The sequence below is a fragment of the Echeneis naucrates genome, chromosome 21 (genome assembly GCF_900963305.1).
Source record: "Echeneis naucrates chromosome 21, fEcheNa1.1, whole genome shotgun sequence".
Classification (NCBI taxonomy): Eukaryota; Metazoa; Chordata; class Actinopteri; order Carangiformes; family Echeneidae; genus Echeneis; species Echeneis naucrates.
Genome location: NC_042531.1, coordinates 14,070,658 through 14,087,868, shown reverse-complemented (window position 1 = coordinate 14,087,868; position 17,211 = coordinate 14,070,658). Strand labels below are relative to the sequence as shown.

Here is a 17,211-nt window from a genome sequence, read left to right as displayed (position 1 = left end):
GTGTCACCATTACGTGCCATTTTATAGCCTTGTATTTTTCCATAAACATCTGTGTTCTTTAGTAGCCTGAGCTGATTTCCTATTTGAAAGCCTTGTTTCCATTCTCAGGCTCAACCTCAGCCTACAGGCCAAGGCACATAGATCTCAGCTTAGTTTCATACGTAGCATTGGACCTGGCTCCAGTCCCTGTTACTTTCTCCCAAGCCCTTTACCAGGGAGCTGGCTAGCTCTTATTTCAGCTCCAATCTCATTTCCAGCCTAGCCACAACCACCAAAAAGGGAACCAAAGCCTTTTATTCTCTGGGCAGAGTTTGTTTGAAAATAAAGCACACTGCAGGGTAATATACATTTGAATTGTTGTTACATTTGCACAGAGGCTGGTCATTATCAGTTTCATCTTGCATACAGATAATACAGAGTGACAAAAAGCCCAAACCAGCCACATGTGGATAGGGACATTACTGATTTCTGCTCATTAATGTTAGGTGCCCTGTATTTGGAATGCCACTAGTTGTGGCTCAGTTTTAGTTTTGAGGTGATTACCATTGCTGTGCTTCATTGAACACCCAAGGAGGAGACTCTTTTAGCCTGAAAACAGGTTGACCTGTGATCTCACATGTTTTAGCCACACTGTAAAGCCAATGGGATTGACAGTGGCTTCAAACCCTGACTTGACTCCTGTTGGCCCCATAATTTGTCTCAGGGGGCCCACCTTGGCCAACTGACTCCAGTCCCTCTTCAGCCTCATGCAGGGACACTAAACTCTGACCAGGTCCCACCCCCAATGTCTCCAGATGCTCCTCTCCAATCCCATGCTTTGGTCTGGGCTTTGTGGAGGAGGGGTTCTCCATTAGCCTGCCAGGACAGCCCTGAGACAAACGAGGTGTGTGGAGCTGAGTGCAGCTGCTCCTGCAACTGCAACTGCCAGCAAACACACACACACACACAATTCTCATAAATCACCAGAGTCGCCTCCGTTGGCCCGCCTGTGCCTCGCCCAGTGTTAAAAGCCAATCAGGAAAATTACATGCAAACTCCAAGGGACCGATTTTCACTTTCTTAAGAAATCATTAGTCAATGTTATGAGCTTTGACGTCTCCATAATACCACAACCGTCTGCTGCAGACCCAGTGCCTACTCCCCCTCCCTACCCAGACTGCCCTGGTTTCCCATGCCCCCCTGGGAGATAATGGCGGTCCCAATAAAGGACAGAAGCACATGGGTAGGTAAAAGAGAAGGGAAGCAAACAAAAAGTAATAAGAAATATGTCATAAGACTGCATGAGAAAGAAAAATATTAATTTAAATTGTTGAAGGTAAATAGATCGGAGATCATTTTCTACATAACACCCTGCAAATAGAAGAAGTAGGAGGGCAATGTTTATGGTGAACTCCTCTGCTGACTGGTTCCAAAAACAATCAGGCATGACAGTGGAGAAAGAGGTAAATCTAATATCCCTTTGCCTTTTTATTGTGTGTTATATGAATAATGGGCACTTGTAGAAATTAGATCTGTAATAGTCATTACTACCCTGATGAATTATGATGACTGAGCATAAAGTGCTAAGACCTGCAATGACACTAAGGGTGAAAGGTCTAATGCAAACTATCTTTAGAAATGGCTTCTGGCTCAGGTAGACTAAATGGGGCCCCCAGCAGAGAAAGTCAGCCAGGAGAATATGTGCTATTGAAAAATAATGAATTCCACAAACATCACAGGTCAAGACAAACAAAAGTGTAATTGTGCATTTACCTGGATGTCGTGTTGGCCGTGATTTTGAGGCTACCAGGGTTGCGGATGAGTTTGTCCAGGATGCTGACTATCTGTTCAAATTTAGGCCGGTTGTTCCTCTCCTTCTGCCAACAGTCCAACATCAGCTGGTAGAGGGTAGCTGGACAGTCCATGGGAGGGGGGAGGCGGTAACCCTCATCTACAGCTTTTATTACCTTGATTTGTTAAGCAGAATAGCAGTTTGGAGAAATGACTGATGAAATATATAAAAAAAACAAAAAAAACAAAACAAACTAAACTAACAAATTACAACAGTTGTTACTATTTTTTGTCATCAGGTTACATACACTCAAACCCATCCTGAGCACCTAACACTACCTGAAGTCCAGTATGCCCTCCTCCTCCTGTTAAACTCGGTTCCATATTTCACATGTGCCATAAGTCCATTGCCATAACACTGAACCTGAACTAAACACTGGCAACACAGTTTCAGTCATTGGTGCACCACCCAGACTTCCCTACTAAAAGGAAGTCAACATGGCAACTTGGCAGTACTTACATCCTGATTGGACATCTCCCAGTATGGCCGTTCCCCATATGACATCACTTCCCAGAGCACAATGCCATAACTCCAAGCATCACTGGCTGATGTAAACTTCCTGTAGGCAATAGCCTCTGGTGCTGTCCACCGAATAGGAATCTTACCTCCCTGAAAGACAGGAAGCAGGAGAAAAATAAAATTGTTTTAATTGTTGTCTGTGGCAGATAAGATCAAATTTTTTACATGAAATTCTTGGAAGATTAATATCCTGAAAAAGAAAAAGTCTCAACACAGTAGCTGATAATTATGTGCTGAAATCTCTTTGGAGGTACATATATTACATAGACCATGTCAGGCATATACTGTAATATAGAGCATAGCTGTATTGTTATATAAACACACCTGTTCATGTCACATTGCAAAGTGCCCTGGATTCAGTGAAAATGTACAAAGTGTCAACATGTTCATTATTAGCAGCACTGTGGTTTGGACTAAGAATGGTGATCTTAACCTCAGATCCACTTATCTGTAGGATTATTATTATTTCTAGAATAGAGTGGAGGAGTTGCAGTGAAGGTTCATGTTACCTAAACATGCTGCTTAATCTGTCCCATTCATTGTCACGAATAAACATTCCAACAAATTAAAGACACTGAAAATTGAAAAGTATTGGTATCAGCTTTAAAGAAAATCCTATTAATCAAATTATAATCCAATATTTCCTGCATAACCTCTCGCTGAAATGTTGGCTGCATCTGTCATTCTCGCAAAGGAGCAGGAAAAGTGAAGAAAATGGAGCTGTAGAAAGGAGAATAATGGCAGCCAAATGTAACAGAGAAACTTGGCAAGGCACAGTTCTTTCCTAGTGCTGTGCACACATACAGCGTCCCACAACAGAACATAAAGTATATAAGGCTGTTGCCTCCACTGTAACTCCCATACTATGTGCACCTGCTCCATTAGGACGTGTCAGCACACTCACACATCCACATAAACACCCAGAAATGACCCAAAACTATTTTGTCTGAAAAATACATGAGAAAAAAAAATTACCGACAGGAACAAAAAAAAAAATAAAATAAATAATTAAATATAAAGGTCTACGGGCATTTGTCGGTGACTGCAGCTTGCCAGAGTTTATTGTTCTGTCCAATTATTTTGGATTATATATTTCTGGGAGAAAGTCAAATGGCCCACTCACTGTTTATTTGAGAAGTAATTCTCAGCCAGCAAATTACACTGTGTTTAAAGGGGCTGCATGCATGGTCTAGACCACAGCATTCTATGACGAAAAGGAGCACACTCACATCCAGACATGCTGTAAAAAGCACTGAGTGGTGTGTTGGGCCTGATGCCTGTGTTTTGTTTTGTGACATAATCATTAAGAGGTGAAAAAAACAAAACCAAAACGAAAAAGAAGGCTCTAAACTATATGTGAACTCTCCCCTGACATTATCTTACATCACCAGCTGACATTTTCTTAGTTATTTGTTTTTACTCTTTAGGTTTTCCTTATCTATTGCATTATGTGTTTTAGTTGCGCTGACCTTTAACAAGTTCTGTAGAGCCTTTAAAATGCAATCTGGAATTGAATCGAAGTATTGCTGTGACTGTAAAGCCAGTGAATGGTTCAACAGAGCACTGGGCCGTACAAACACACACCTCTCCACAACCTACCAGTAGGTGCATGTAGTTGTTTCTGTGCAGGGATCCAGGGAGGTGAGGCTTTTCGATTCATGCTGGTCTTATCTCAACTCTTGTGATGGTAATGGGATGTAGGGAGTGTACTTAGGTGACTATGCAATATATGAGTGTGTGTGAGAGTGGATGAGAGCAGGGGACAGCTGAGGGGAAATGTGCTGTCCTCTGTTATCCACATCACAAGATGTCTGTCAGTTATAATTACAAAAACTTAACTTTAATAACTAATAGTTTTAATGTTTTTTGATTTTGCGGTGATGAAAAACTACTTTTCCTCCTTTGAAGAGGAAAGAGAAGACAGTGCTTCAAGGGGATATATATGAATTCAGTACCATATTGTCTAGCAAAGGATTTTACATTTTAAGCAAAACTTTCCAGCACTTTGCAAAAAATATTTGTTCTCCTGCCATTAATGCGAGCTCCTGTGGACCAGCTCACCCTCGTGGTGTAAGCAGCTTCTGGGTCGTCCTCCAGCACTCGCGACAGGCCAAAGTCCGAGACTTTACACACCAAGTTGCTGTTGACCAGGATGTTTCGAGCTGCCAGGTCTCGGTGAACGTAGCCCATGTCTGACAGGTACTTCATGCCCGAGGCGATGCCACGCAGCATGCCCACCAACTGGATTCCTGTAAACTGAGCATCGTGTTTCTACAAGAAAGAGGAGACGGAGAGATGAAATATGATAACATGCACTATTAATGCTGTGCTTTTAATGTATAGCATTTCCTACAGAGCACACAGGGAGTACGACCTTTTACACCATGTGTATAAAATTAAACCTTTTACATAAGTATCCACAGCATTTTCATTAACCTTTAAAAACTACCCTTGACATTTTGCAGCTCACTGTCAGCTTAGCTGTGAAATCCCACAGACAAATATATGGGAATGTATGGAAATTAGGATGAGAACAATATACAACTGGCCTTTCTTTTAGAACGAGTAGTCACTGCTATCAATGGCTCATGTTACTGTATTTTGTGACATATCTATGTTAAAATAGTAAGTCTAGCCACAAATGCAGATGTGCTGACTATAAAGTTTGTTTTGTGAACGTATGTTTTAGGGGATACAGAGTACTGCAAATGCTCAAAAGAATACAAATTAGGTAAACATTATACACATTACATCAAATGCATGATATTTACAGCTTAAAGGTTTTCATATTCAGAAATCCAGGTGAAAACTTGTACTGCTGAGAGTTGAATGTTCATATTGGTGTTTTGGCTTTCTGAAGCGCTTTACCTCCTTCCCATTACCCATTGTATTTTCATAGCTCTACAAAATGTTTGCAGAGTGGTTAGATGGTGCAACATCCAAACACAAACTTGATGAGATATAAACATAAAACACATTTTTCTGTTTGCATGGTGGAGTAGGAGTGTTTACACAGGTGAGCTGAAGAGACACGAGGAAAACAGAAGCCAAGGATGATGAGAACCTTGCTCCATCTTAGATAAGTAGATTTAGTAATTTTTGCACTAGGCATTCAGCATGTGGCCGAGTACATCATTTGCAAGTTTATTTTAAGATGAGTCTGTCTTTTAAAACCCACTGGGTCCGCCTCACCTTTCATTTCTTCCTGGGCAATTAGAGATCAGATCATCTAGTTTAGTCATTTTGAGGCTTTGCAGATCCAGAACATGGACATAAGCTACACTGCGTGTTATGAATTTGCTCGAGTTTGTTTGCACATATGACAAATGACAAAATGCAGGCCTCTGACAAATTGTCTGGAAACAAGAGCTACTCGTCCCATAAGTATCTGGAGGCTGTGCAGGCATGCGGAAAAGCTAAAACAGTACAAATGCCTTTATGTCATTGTTGTGGCTTAGCTGTTGTGCTGTATTGGTTAATTTCAGTGAGGCAGGTCATTTCAGCTTTAAGAGACAGACAAATGACAAGAATCAACTTCACTCCCGGTTGAAAGAGGATTGGGGGTATAGCTCATTTAGTATCCTAAATCTTGTACGGAAAGCTCAGGTAAAAGTGACTAAACCCAGAGAGATTCATTCATCAGTAAATATATTTTGCTCCTTCTCCTCTTCTCTCTGTATATTCAACAACCAAATGTCACTGTTGATCATTTGGTAAATGAGACCTTCATGAGCAGATGGCATTTTTAATGTGAAAGAAAAGATTTATTGTCCTGCTCTCCAAAAGAGTGTCCTGAAGGGTGATGCTTGAACTAAACATTGGGCTGAGTGTTGCACAGGGGCAGCACATTTTCTTCACCATACTAAAGTGGCTCCCCGGTGTGCATTCCTTAATCCTCAGCTAGTCATCAAGTACATGCTTCCCCAGCTGCCTGAGGGTGTGTACTCCCATAATGCATACCAGTCCACTCAGTGTGTGTTTGTCTGCGTTATTACATACTCTCAAGAAGCTGTCCAGGGATCCATTCTCCATATATTCAGTGACAATCATAACGGGTTTACCTGTAAAAGAACAGAGGATTTCAATCTATGGTCAAATCATATCACTTGTTTTAACTAGAGATCAACCCAATGAAGGGCAGCATGGCGGCGTAGTGGTTAGCGCCGTTGCCACACAACAAGAAGGTCCCGGGTTCTGTTCCCGGACATGGGCCCTTTCTGTGTGGAGTGTGGATGTTCTCCCTGTGAGGGTTCAGCAACCCAGAAATGAAAAAGTGGTAGAAAATGAATGAATCCAATTACTTCTGTTTGCTGCACCACAGAACTACCAACCAAAGGAAAGACTCACTATCTCAGATTTATTTTGTGAGAGTCAGGGGGAGTGAACAGGGAGAGCTGTGACTTGACTTAAAGCAGATATACATGTTCATGGGACCTGGTGGGGACCAGGTTGAACTTATCCTCTTCCCTATCAGTCCCCCCCCCCCCCCCCCCCACACACACACACACACACACCAGAATGTAATGATCTTGGTCATAGTTTTAAGGCCCCAGCAGGTCAGCTGTCAGAGTGTGACATCTTTATTTCTTTGGAAGATCTGCCAGTAAATCCAAGCTGCCTGCCATCATCTGTACCTGATCAGACTACGGCCAACACAATTTATTTTATTAGGGAGGAAGAAAGGAAAAAAAATCTCTTTAAGAAAGCTTTAAATCAGCCATTGTTAAATGAACAGTGTTGGTCTCAGGACTTGTTTTTGTTCCAGATGGGTATGATCTCCCAGCTTCACTCTCAGTGTACCACAAACCCTACGATCCTTCTCTGTTTTTTGCTGACTGTGTCCTCCCATCCTTTCCATATCTTAATTCTCTACCTGCCCTTTCTCAATCATTCCTACCCCTTTTTCAACATCACACCACCTATTCCCTTTCATTTAGTTTCACTTGTATGCATTGTGAACCCTACTCACATCTGGTGAGACACATTTTCTTCAGGAATGACTAGTGCTGAGCGGGAAGGGTGATGGAGTCACTCATTAAATGAAACAAGTCTATTATTCTCATTGGAAAAAATAAACTTTCCATTAACAATGATGAAAGTTGGTCTCTGTATATTTGATGAAATAAAATCTGGTGTGAATTACAAATTTGTTCCTGTCGGTAATTCAAAACAGAAGTAGTGCTTAAGTTAAGTCAGGGTTGTTGATATTAAAAAAACATAATGATTTGCAGTTTCCCACAATAAATAGATTAAATGTACATTTTTACTGTTCAAGCTTCCTCCGAGAAAAATGCGTGGTGTAAGATTTTTCACTTTCCCAGGAACAGAGATTAATGCAAGACTTTTACAGTGATAACATTTTCTCATCATTTAAACGCAGTCACTAACCCAGTTGGCTGTGATGGACCACTCCGTTTTCCAGCGAACTCACATACGGCCCTCCCTGCTGTCCTCTGTCCACTTCCCTTCTCACTTTCTCTCTATTCCCAACATTGGCAGCAAAGACAAAGGCCCCCAAGCCCCTTTATTCTAGGAACACAAATGCGTGTATGTGTGTGTATGCTCACAAATATGCAGCCTGTGGATCGGCCAAAAGCAGCAGCAAGGTAAATGGGGTGTGAAAGTCTCAGGATTATTAAGAATTAACAGGAGCAGCCTAATAAATCACCCTACAGCAGTGTGTGTGTCTCTCTCTCTGTGTGTGTTAGAGCATATCAAATGCTCCTCCTAAAACTATGTAGTGCACTCATACTGGTACAACTCACGCACATATGTCAGGTTATCCCCCCAAATGTACACTAGCTCGCTCACACGCACGCCCCGCTTCCCCTATTAGTCTAAAAGCACCCGTCCTGTGTGAGTGCAGCAAATCTCACTCACTGGACTTTAATAGGAAGAGTGGTGTAAGATGTATTAGACAAACAGTCGTGTGGATGAAGAATTACAAATGCATGCAAATTGCTCTTTCGCTTTCAAGATGTACTATGTTCAAGGCTGAATAACTAAAGAGCTGGAGGAAAGGCTAAATCTACTGATTGAATGTACTTTTTTGACTAAACCTTTTTACAGGTGTTTTTACTTTTTGCGTCCTTCAAAAAAGTTTTGGTTAATTTGCATTAATATGTATTTTTGCCTTTATTTTATTATGCAACCTCCCCCCCCCCCCAAAAAAAAAAAAAAAAAAAAAAAAAAAAAAATAGCATATTACATTACTTTTGTTGCTTTAAGAACCATAATGCAATTCTTCACCTTAGCATCTGAGTGGACAGATATATAATGTAAATAATACTAATAATGTAAAAAATTAACTTCAATTCTACATCAAAGTATATTAGCAGTTAATTAAAACACTATGGCTGAAATACCATTCCAATTGGACACTTTCAAATTTTACGTTGGCAATACTGATTGTGATTAAAGGAAGTCACACCAATAAGTCAGTAAATGCAATTTTAAGAAGCAGGAAGCAATTAAGGAGCCAAGATTACACTGGAGAAAGGGGTCGGGTAAAAGAAGAAATTAAACAAAATAAGAGACTAAAGAATCAACGACATTAAAATGAGGCAAGGTTCTCCAGGTATTTTATTCTACTCTTTAGAATAACCATACTGGCAGAACTACTTAACAAGCCTGGTGCCGCAGGGACAGATAGAGGCCAGGCCTGTTTCTCAGCGACAAAGTTCAGACTCATTATTTCCCTTTTTTCTGCAGTCATTCCTTTTAAAGAGGCCTTCTGTGCGCTAATGATAGTCTTATAAAGAGGCCCAAAGGGAAGCAAGTCAGAGATATGGATTTATGGATTTATGCCCGCTTTGGACACAGGCTTTGATCAGAGCACATTGATCTGCAGAGATTTACACCATGGAAACTCAATAAATTGCCTGCGCTCATTCACAGAGGTGTCAGACACTTTAGAGTCATTTGTCAAAGACAATAGAAAACCTGGAATTGGCAAAAAGACTTTCTCGAAATGTTGGATCTGCAGTACAATATGAATACAAATTATGGCTGGTCACATGGTTGCTCCCAGCAAAATGGTTGGCACATGATACTCAGTTATGTCAAGTAAGTTTAAAAACTATAGAGAATTATTGAACAGTGCGTAGATGTTGCCAAGCAAGATTACCCATCAGTCACCTTGTCGGAGTGCTGAATGAAGAGAGCTTAAAAAGTAGTTAGAGATGTTCAGTAAGTGTTTTTGTATTGACTGATCGTTATTGATGTGACTGTTTAAGTGTCCAAGTTAACCTCAGCCTTAATGCGCATCTGGCAAATTAATTTATTTTAAAATAGATTTATTTTGTAATAATTTGTTTTTGTTTATATGTAAATTCCCACAGCATACTATTTCACTAGTACAATTTCCAGAGCAGCAGCAGCACGAAGTGTTAACATTACCTGTTAATGCACAACGCAATGTTTTAATTTATTCCATTTTAATTTCTTAATCAACAGATGTTTCATTTTTAACACTAAACATTAAATACTGATAAAAGTTAATTTAACAAAATAAATTCTACTCAGTATGTGTCATACATGCACTTACTGCGTGTAACCACCCCCTCCAGTCTGATGATATTGGGGTGGTCAAATTGTCCCATGATTGATGCCTCAGCAAGGAAGTCCCGCCTCTGTTTATCTGTGTATCCTCCTTTAAGAGTCTTGATGGCGACACAGATCTCCTTCTTACTGGGCAGCTTCAGGCGACCACTGCACACTTCGCCAAACTCACCTACAGATAAGAGCAATAAAAATCAAATCATGGAAAATACAATGAATTAGAATGAAGAGCCATTGAGGACTCTCAGCTATACTGTATACAAGTCTGGATATTAGCTGCAAACGAATGACTAATGTCAGAAACAGTATAATTATAGCTACTGTATCACCATAATGGCCTACGGGTACAAAATGGTCCAAATGTTCATCCATGTGCAAATCCATAAGAAATTATGCGGCACATTTTTAAAGGAGAGCTGTGCAAGAAGCTAATGTATTGAGTTTCATATTTTAACTCTCAATAGAACCTCTCCATTTTTTGACTGAATTGATAGGGAGTCAGATCCTTTAAACTGTAAGGAAACCCTCTCAACCTGAGTCTTGCTCTCGTTGCCTGTGTTGTAGACACTGAGGAAACTGAGGAAAGTTCAAAGGGATCAAGTTCAAATCAGGAAATGTGTTTATTAGTTTTGGAAAGAAATCATTGCATAATTATAAGTGACAGCGATTAACTATGGTAATGGAACCATGCAGTATAATAAACTTTGAACTTGAGCCACCTGAATTCAATATGAAAACAAGAAATCCAATCTTCTCAGAATTGTGACCTCTCAAGTTTCTTTCTTTGTCAAAGTAAAACATTTCATGATTCAACATCCACTCTGGGAGAGATCAATTAGCATTCTTTGCTGGTGAGGGGATGTGCATGTTTATTTCAGCCCCCACATATGTGTGTGTGTTCACAAAGTGCAGTAAGCTTTATACACAGGCCGGTCACTTCAAAGGAAGCCAGCCATGTTACAGCTGGTGAAAGGGATTTGGCTAGACTGTGGAGATGAGCGCAGTGTGCATCCTATAACTATGCACTAGTCCATAATATATATGCATATTAAGTATGTGTGTACAGTTGGTGATGTCAGTGCAAAGACATGCACAGATCTCTCTCTGTTCTGCACATCATTTCCTAAAGCAGCTCTGGATCAGAGAGCATGGGTCAAACCTTGGACTTGAAGCCGTGGGGTCTGGAAGAACTTAGCTAGAATAATTACAACCAACTTCAAATACCGAAAGCACACGTGCCCTTTCCTGCTCTTCTCTGTTCCTCAGGCCCTCAGTGGTGGACAGATGAGCCAGGTTCACACAATTTTTTATGCGGTCAGTCAGAGAAAGAAGATCACGGTTTAATAAGGCTTGATTAGGGATGCTTGCCTCTTTCCTGCTGTGAGCAGAGCTAGGTATCCCACTTTGATGTACAAGTCTGACCCTTGAAAGCTGAGTGGAGCATGTGTTCTGTCTTTTAGCACACAATCACCAATTGGCAAGAAGATCAAAGTCTTGTTAACATGTTTAATGAAGACAGATGGGGATTGGGACGGGGACGGGAAGAGAGAGGCATGTTGTATATTTTTTTAGATTGCTTATATGTACTGCACAAAAATCACACAGATGGGTGATAACCTGCATTCAAGCTGTCAGACATTATGTTTACATCATTGCGCAAGCTTTAATGCTCACCTCTGGTGTTCAAGTTAAAATTTCTTGTGTAAAAATAGATTTAAAGAGCTCAAGTCCGAGTCCCTTTCCTGGCTAATCTCTTTCCCACCAGCATCTGGAACTCCTGGAGTTTTCTTGTTCTTTCCATATACATGATACAAGTTTGGTTTTACTTCTTATTTTAATTTGATCTACAAAATCCTCATAATTTTAACCTTGGAAAAAAGAAATCTTATTTCCTTCACACTCACATGTTACATTCCAGGAGTCATTTCAATTTGTGCCATAGCCTGGAGGGAAGTGTGGTTGTTAAGTGCGATTAAAATTATCTTCATGTTGTCTTTTCTAAAGAGAAAAGGTTAAATTCTTAAAATGAGAGTCATTTCTGGACAACTCAGAAAGTTTACCCCAAGTGGCTTCAATTATTTCACATCAATATGAGCTTGTCGCGTGAAATTTGTCATGTTAATAAGTAAAATATTATACAATTTCACAGTTGCTTTCCTGCGTATATAATGATAAGACTTATGAGACATATCATTTGTTGCTCAACTATTTATGAGTCTGGAGACACACTGAAAGAGTTATGCTTTGTCTAAGCTCTTCTCTGTGTGCATTAAAAAACATACAGTAACCTTCTTCAGTCTGAACTAACCCCGCTTTTGGCATCACAGGGATGATGCAGAGCATTGGCATTAATAATGTTTCTCTATGAACATTGCCTTAGTTAGTTTATGAGCTTTTCCTTGTAACTTGCTTGGCAGATTTAATTCTGCATGAATTTCCACAGAGAACTAGTATAACGTAATATGAAGACAATCTACTGCAGATAAAAACTAAACAAACTTGTTTGGATCTGATTTCTGAAAAAGAAAGAAAAGCTAATATCTAGCCATGTATCACTCCTCCACTGAAGAGATAAATATGCTCTGTCTTTGATATATATTATGAAATATGCATTGTGGAGTGTTGAGTAGTCCGGTGTGGAGTCAGGTCTTAAACTCTCAGGCCGTCCTGACAGCTTTACAGTGTGGATAGCTGCTGAGACTCTGGAGACCGGCCTGCTGTTATGCGCTGTGCTTTAGTCTCCATCTATTCTGCCTGCACTCGACATGAATCACAATGCTTCACCCTCCCATCTGCACTCTCTGCACTGCTCAACTTCTCAGGAAATACATGAAGAAAGCAGACATGAGGGGAGGAGAGGAGGGGGGAGAAGAGCAGAGTAGAGGTTTGCTTTTGTTTTACTGTTGAAATAATTAGACTTAAGACTTTAAGATTAGAGAATCTGACAAAAAATGTATGAAATGGGAAACATGAGGAAGAAAGAGGAAAGTGCAAAACAAACTCTTCCTTCCAACATCTCTCTTTTACAGAGGAGCAGTGGAAAGAAGGTGCCTCCAGCTGGGGCATTAAATGCTCTTTCCCAGCCATGCTGTATATGACACACACTTAAACTAGCCTGCTGCTCTGAGAATGAGGGTACATAAGAACTGTACATGCACATAATTTTCTCAGAGTGCTCACAATTGGTGAGTCTTTGTCATTTAAATAGAGCATGAATGAGGAAGAAAGCAAAGGAAAGGCTCTGAGGTGAGAGAGGAGGTCGGGGAAAAGTAGAAATAATTTCTCTTGATCTATTTTCTATTTTTAACTTTATTTTTTATCTAGTTCAGCACCATTTTTCTGGACTGCAACACTTATGAATTGATGACACCAAACTGGTGACCTGATCTTGTCCTGAGCCAATTTATGATAATTTCTGTTCCTGTTTTATTCACTGAGGTGACACTAAATTGATACAACTTCAGATAATTCAGTCACAATATGCTCCAAATTAAATGCAATACAAATTGATTGATGGAGGGTTTCCAGGTTTAAGGGGTGATTTGTTCTGTGCATTCTCACCTGCTCCCACCACTTTATCAATGGCAATACAAGAGGCATCCAGCTCTTTGGCAAACTCATGCACAGCCTGGCTTGGGTCCTCATATGTGTGGGGGTCCACATAGGTCCTGATACCTGGTAGACGTACTGTAGAAGCAGCAGAGAGAAAATTCAGTTAATTAGAATCTGTCCCAGAGTGTGCGAGGGGGTGTGTGTGTGTGTGTGCGTGTGTGTGTCTGTGTATCCGCATTCAAATGTCTTCTACATCTGCTAGTGACTTTTTACTTTGTCAGGGCAGATCTCATGGCGGGCCCAAACAAAAAAACTGCCTGAAAACTAAGTTTGGGTAAACAGGAACAGGTCAGGATGATGTCTCAAGGCGGAAGGCAGTTAAACAGTAAATTCTGTGTTAAAATAACAGTAACACTGAGACGCAGCTAAGTTGAATAATATGGCATGGTTTCAAGTGAAACGGTCTTTATGTGTGAAAATAAATCTCACTTAAGAAGGTCACACACACACACACACACACTCATCAACAAACAGCTGATTTGCAATAGAAACACATATAGCAATTAAGAATAAATACATATATAAATACATTCTGCCATTTTATAGCCCCTGTGGAGTAAGTGATCATAGTGACCAAATACTATTTTGATGTACACAATGGCTTGTGAGTGACTTGAGAAAAGGCCATCTGATCTGTCCTAATCACTCATAAAGAAGTGAACAGATGCTGATCAGTTCATCTTCAGTTAAGATTAAATATAGTTTGAACAGTAGTGCATTTTTAATAAAAACACATCATATATAAATAAAGAAGAGGAAGAAAATATAAAAATGTGGAAGAATGTGTGCTTTGAACTTTTTTAAGTCCTGCTGTCCTGTTTTGTTGGCCCATTAATAGATTAGCTTTGGACATGGCCTTTTTACACACTAGTCCAATTTTAAAAAGAAAGAAAGAAAAATTCAACTTTAAACTTTCAATCACATGAGTAAGGCATTTTCATCACTGGTCAGAAATGCATCAATGGAAAGACCTTCTCTCTGGAGCAAACCCCATAATTAGGGATTGTTTAAAGCTTAATACTCGGGAGCTGGCTGCAGGAAAAGTCTGAACTTACTCCCATTCTGAACAAAGCCTTTGGGATTAGTTTGCAAATGGCCCGGGAAACCTCTTTCTCAACATGGTCTCGGTCCGATTACTGTCTTCTCATATGACCAAATGAACTGAAGTTAAGGGGAAACCACTTCAAGCATTGAGCTATCTATTTAATAACTGCCACTGTTTTGGTGGTGTGAAAATTTTCTGAGGAAAGATGCTTCCCTGAATGTAACTATCACACTACAAAAAGTGTGACTAATAAGCCAAGTGAATGGTAAAGAGCAGAGAGGATGGATTGAACCAGGCTTGGGGAAAACTCAATCTAGTACTTACAGTGGCCATTGCCAAAATGCAGTCTTTTCTCATCAGGATGCTTGGACTTGCTGCGGCAACAAAACCTGCCAATCCAAAAAAGGAAAGGTCAGAAATAGTGCACATCCTCCAATAAGATGTGGCCCAGCCTGAAGGCTCGTGCAAGAGCTGTGTGTGTGTGTGTGTGTGTGTGTGTGTAATCCCAGCTCTTATAAACCAAAAGGGGATCAGTAAGTCTTATAATGAGCTGTGGATTTATACTCTCTCTGAACAGAACTGACTGCCAACTTCAACCACACACAAAGGCATACAAACACACACACACACACACAAAACAGGCACAAACGTCTTGCTTTCTCCAGTGAACATACACCTATATACAGCTGTCACAGAATAGAACATATAGAACATATAGAAGAAATATAGGCCATAATAGGGGAAATATAATTAATAGTGTGCAGGTAAATTCTTGCAAGCTGTTATCGGAGGAAATGAGAATCAAGTCGTGAGCAGTGGACGGACCTTCCAATTAGGACGTAGAGCAGGACAGTGAGCAGGATGATGGCCACGGCGGAGGATATGGCGATCAGAACAACCTGGCTGCTCTCACTGGAGATAGAGAAGGCAGCTAAAAGAAAAAAAAAAGAGAAAACAAAGGAATAATTAATAAAAAATTTATTTTTCCATCAATTTCTTACCAACCAAATTTCACCATTTATGGTATTGATTGTTGTTTATTATACATTATTTCAATGACACATTCTGTTCAGTTCCACTAAGACCATATGAAAGTTGTAACACTTACAAAACACGTGAAATAAATCTGCTAACATGCTTCCAGCTCATATTACTGCACAGTAATATAAAAACAGCATGGAAGTTATAAGACAACCTTCTTGTCAGTGTCAAGTAATTTCCTTAATAGCATTTAATTAAAAAGACAAATGGGAGGGTTTATACATATTAAATTGACTTCTGCAACAGAGTAAATACTATAGATTTCAATAATAGTTTTTGTTATGTGTCCCCAGGAATTTAAACTTATTTTGTTGTAAAACGGTCCTGTAACAATGAGGGGACTGTGACAGTGGAGACAAAGACACTTTAAACTCTGCAAGACAAAATAAATATGTAGATAAATACATAATTTCAACACAGAAGGTTCATATAACCTCACTGTACATTACAATTTATTGTATGTGAAGAGCCAGTATTGGCCTTGTGCCCAGTCATCAAACCCAATATATCAGGCCAACTGGACTCTCTACTAAAGCAGAAAATGGATGACTGAATGGGGTCCACTCTGTGTTGAGCTTACAGTCAGGGCTGGTCTCAAACTGGAAGCTGGGACTGCTGGCCCCATATCCAGCAGCGGTGCGAGCTCTGATCTGCAGCAGGTAGGCAGTGTTGGGCTTCAAACCATTCAGAGTCACATTACAACCCCGAGCACGAAGGATGGTGTAGCTAGTCTCCTGTTCCTCCTGTAAGACAAGGAGGACAGAGGAAAAGAAACACAGAGAAAGGAGTGAAATGTCTGTGAGACATCTGAGAAATAAAAATGCAATTCAGTCCAGGCTCCGACAATTAATGAATACAACATACATAATGCAATAGGTGCAGTGCCACACACCATGTGAATTTGCCTTCATGCAGAAGGTGAACATGAATTTTCAAACTTTTTACGTCAATGTTTGCACTTTTTTTGCGCCATAGTTGTCAGGTATTATTTGGTGAAACACAGACACGTTTACCAGATAAAACAAGAAATGAAATGAAATCAAATGAAAAAGATTAAATGATTACCAAGGTCATAATTATTATCTGTAAGTACTAATAATAATGATATTTGTAAAGCAATTTTTAATACCTCATTGTTACTTTTTGCATTGTTACATTACATTAAGCAGTGGAAACTTTATTTAACAGCATTAAGAAAGCCAAGCACTATAAACCAGTTATTAAATAAAACTGGCCATAATTACCTATTAATAATCTATTATTATGGTTGAAGTATTATGACAAGCCTGTAATCATATTATTACTGTGTTCAAGCCTAAGAAGCAAAAATGTTAAATGGGAGTAAAATAGGATGAAGATTAATGCTTTATGCATTAAATCTTAATGACAATATACTGAGGATGTCTTCAATAATCTTAAAAATGAGCTACATGTTTTTCAACATACCCAAGCTCATAAAAACCACTCAAAGCCAAACCGTGTCCAGGTAGAATCAAGTCTACACTTTATAGACCCAGCTATTAACAGGCGCTCAACAACATAAACGTTCACAGACACACACAAATGCACAAGCAGCGTCCAAAAGAAACTTCACGCCCATTAA

The 17,211-nt window shown here is 39.8% G+C and overlaps 1 protein-coding gene across 2 annotated transcripts in view; it reads right to left on the bottom strand.

The window, feature by feature from the left end:
* The window catches only part of epha3 (eph receptor A3), an 87,503-nt gene that overhangs the window by 11,174 nt on the left and 59,118 nt on the right, over positions 1 to 17,211 (bottom strand). Inside the window, exons 7-15 of one of the 2 annotated variants that reach the window (XM_029529700.1) lie at positions 16,189 to 16,351; positions 15,393 to 15,498; positions 14,892 to 14,956; positions 13,472 to 13,597; positions 9,897 to 10,082; positions 6,350 to 6,411; positions 4,412 to 4,621; positions 2,291 to 2,440; positions 1,753 to 1,946 (exon numbers count right to left, since the gene is read on the bottom strand). In XM_029529700.1, coding sequence (XP_029385560.1) covers positions 1,753 to 1,946; positions 2,291 to 2,440; positions 4,412 to 4,621; positions 6,350 to 6,411; positions 9,897 to 10,082; positions 13,472 to 13,597; positions 14,892 to 14,956; positions 15,393 to 15,498; positions 16,189 to 16,351 — 1,262 coding nt within the window. The remainder of the gene's footprint in view (positions 1 to 1,752; positions 1,947 to 2,290; positions 2,441 to 4,411; positions 4,622 to 6,349; positions 6,412 to 9,896; positions 10,083 to 13,471; positions 13,598 to 14,891; positions 14,957 to 15,392; positions 15,499 to 16,188; positions 16,352 to 17,211) is intronic. The other variant, XM_029529701.1, reaches the window with a different exon arrangement.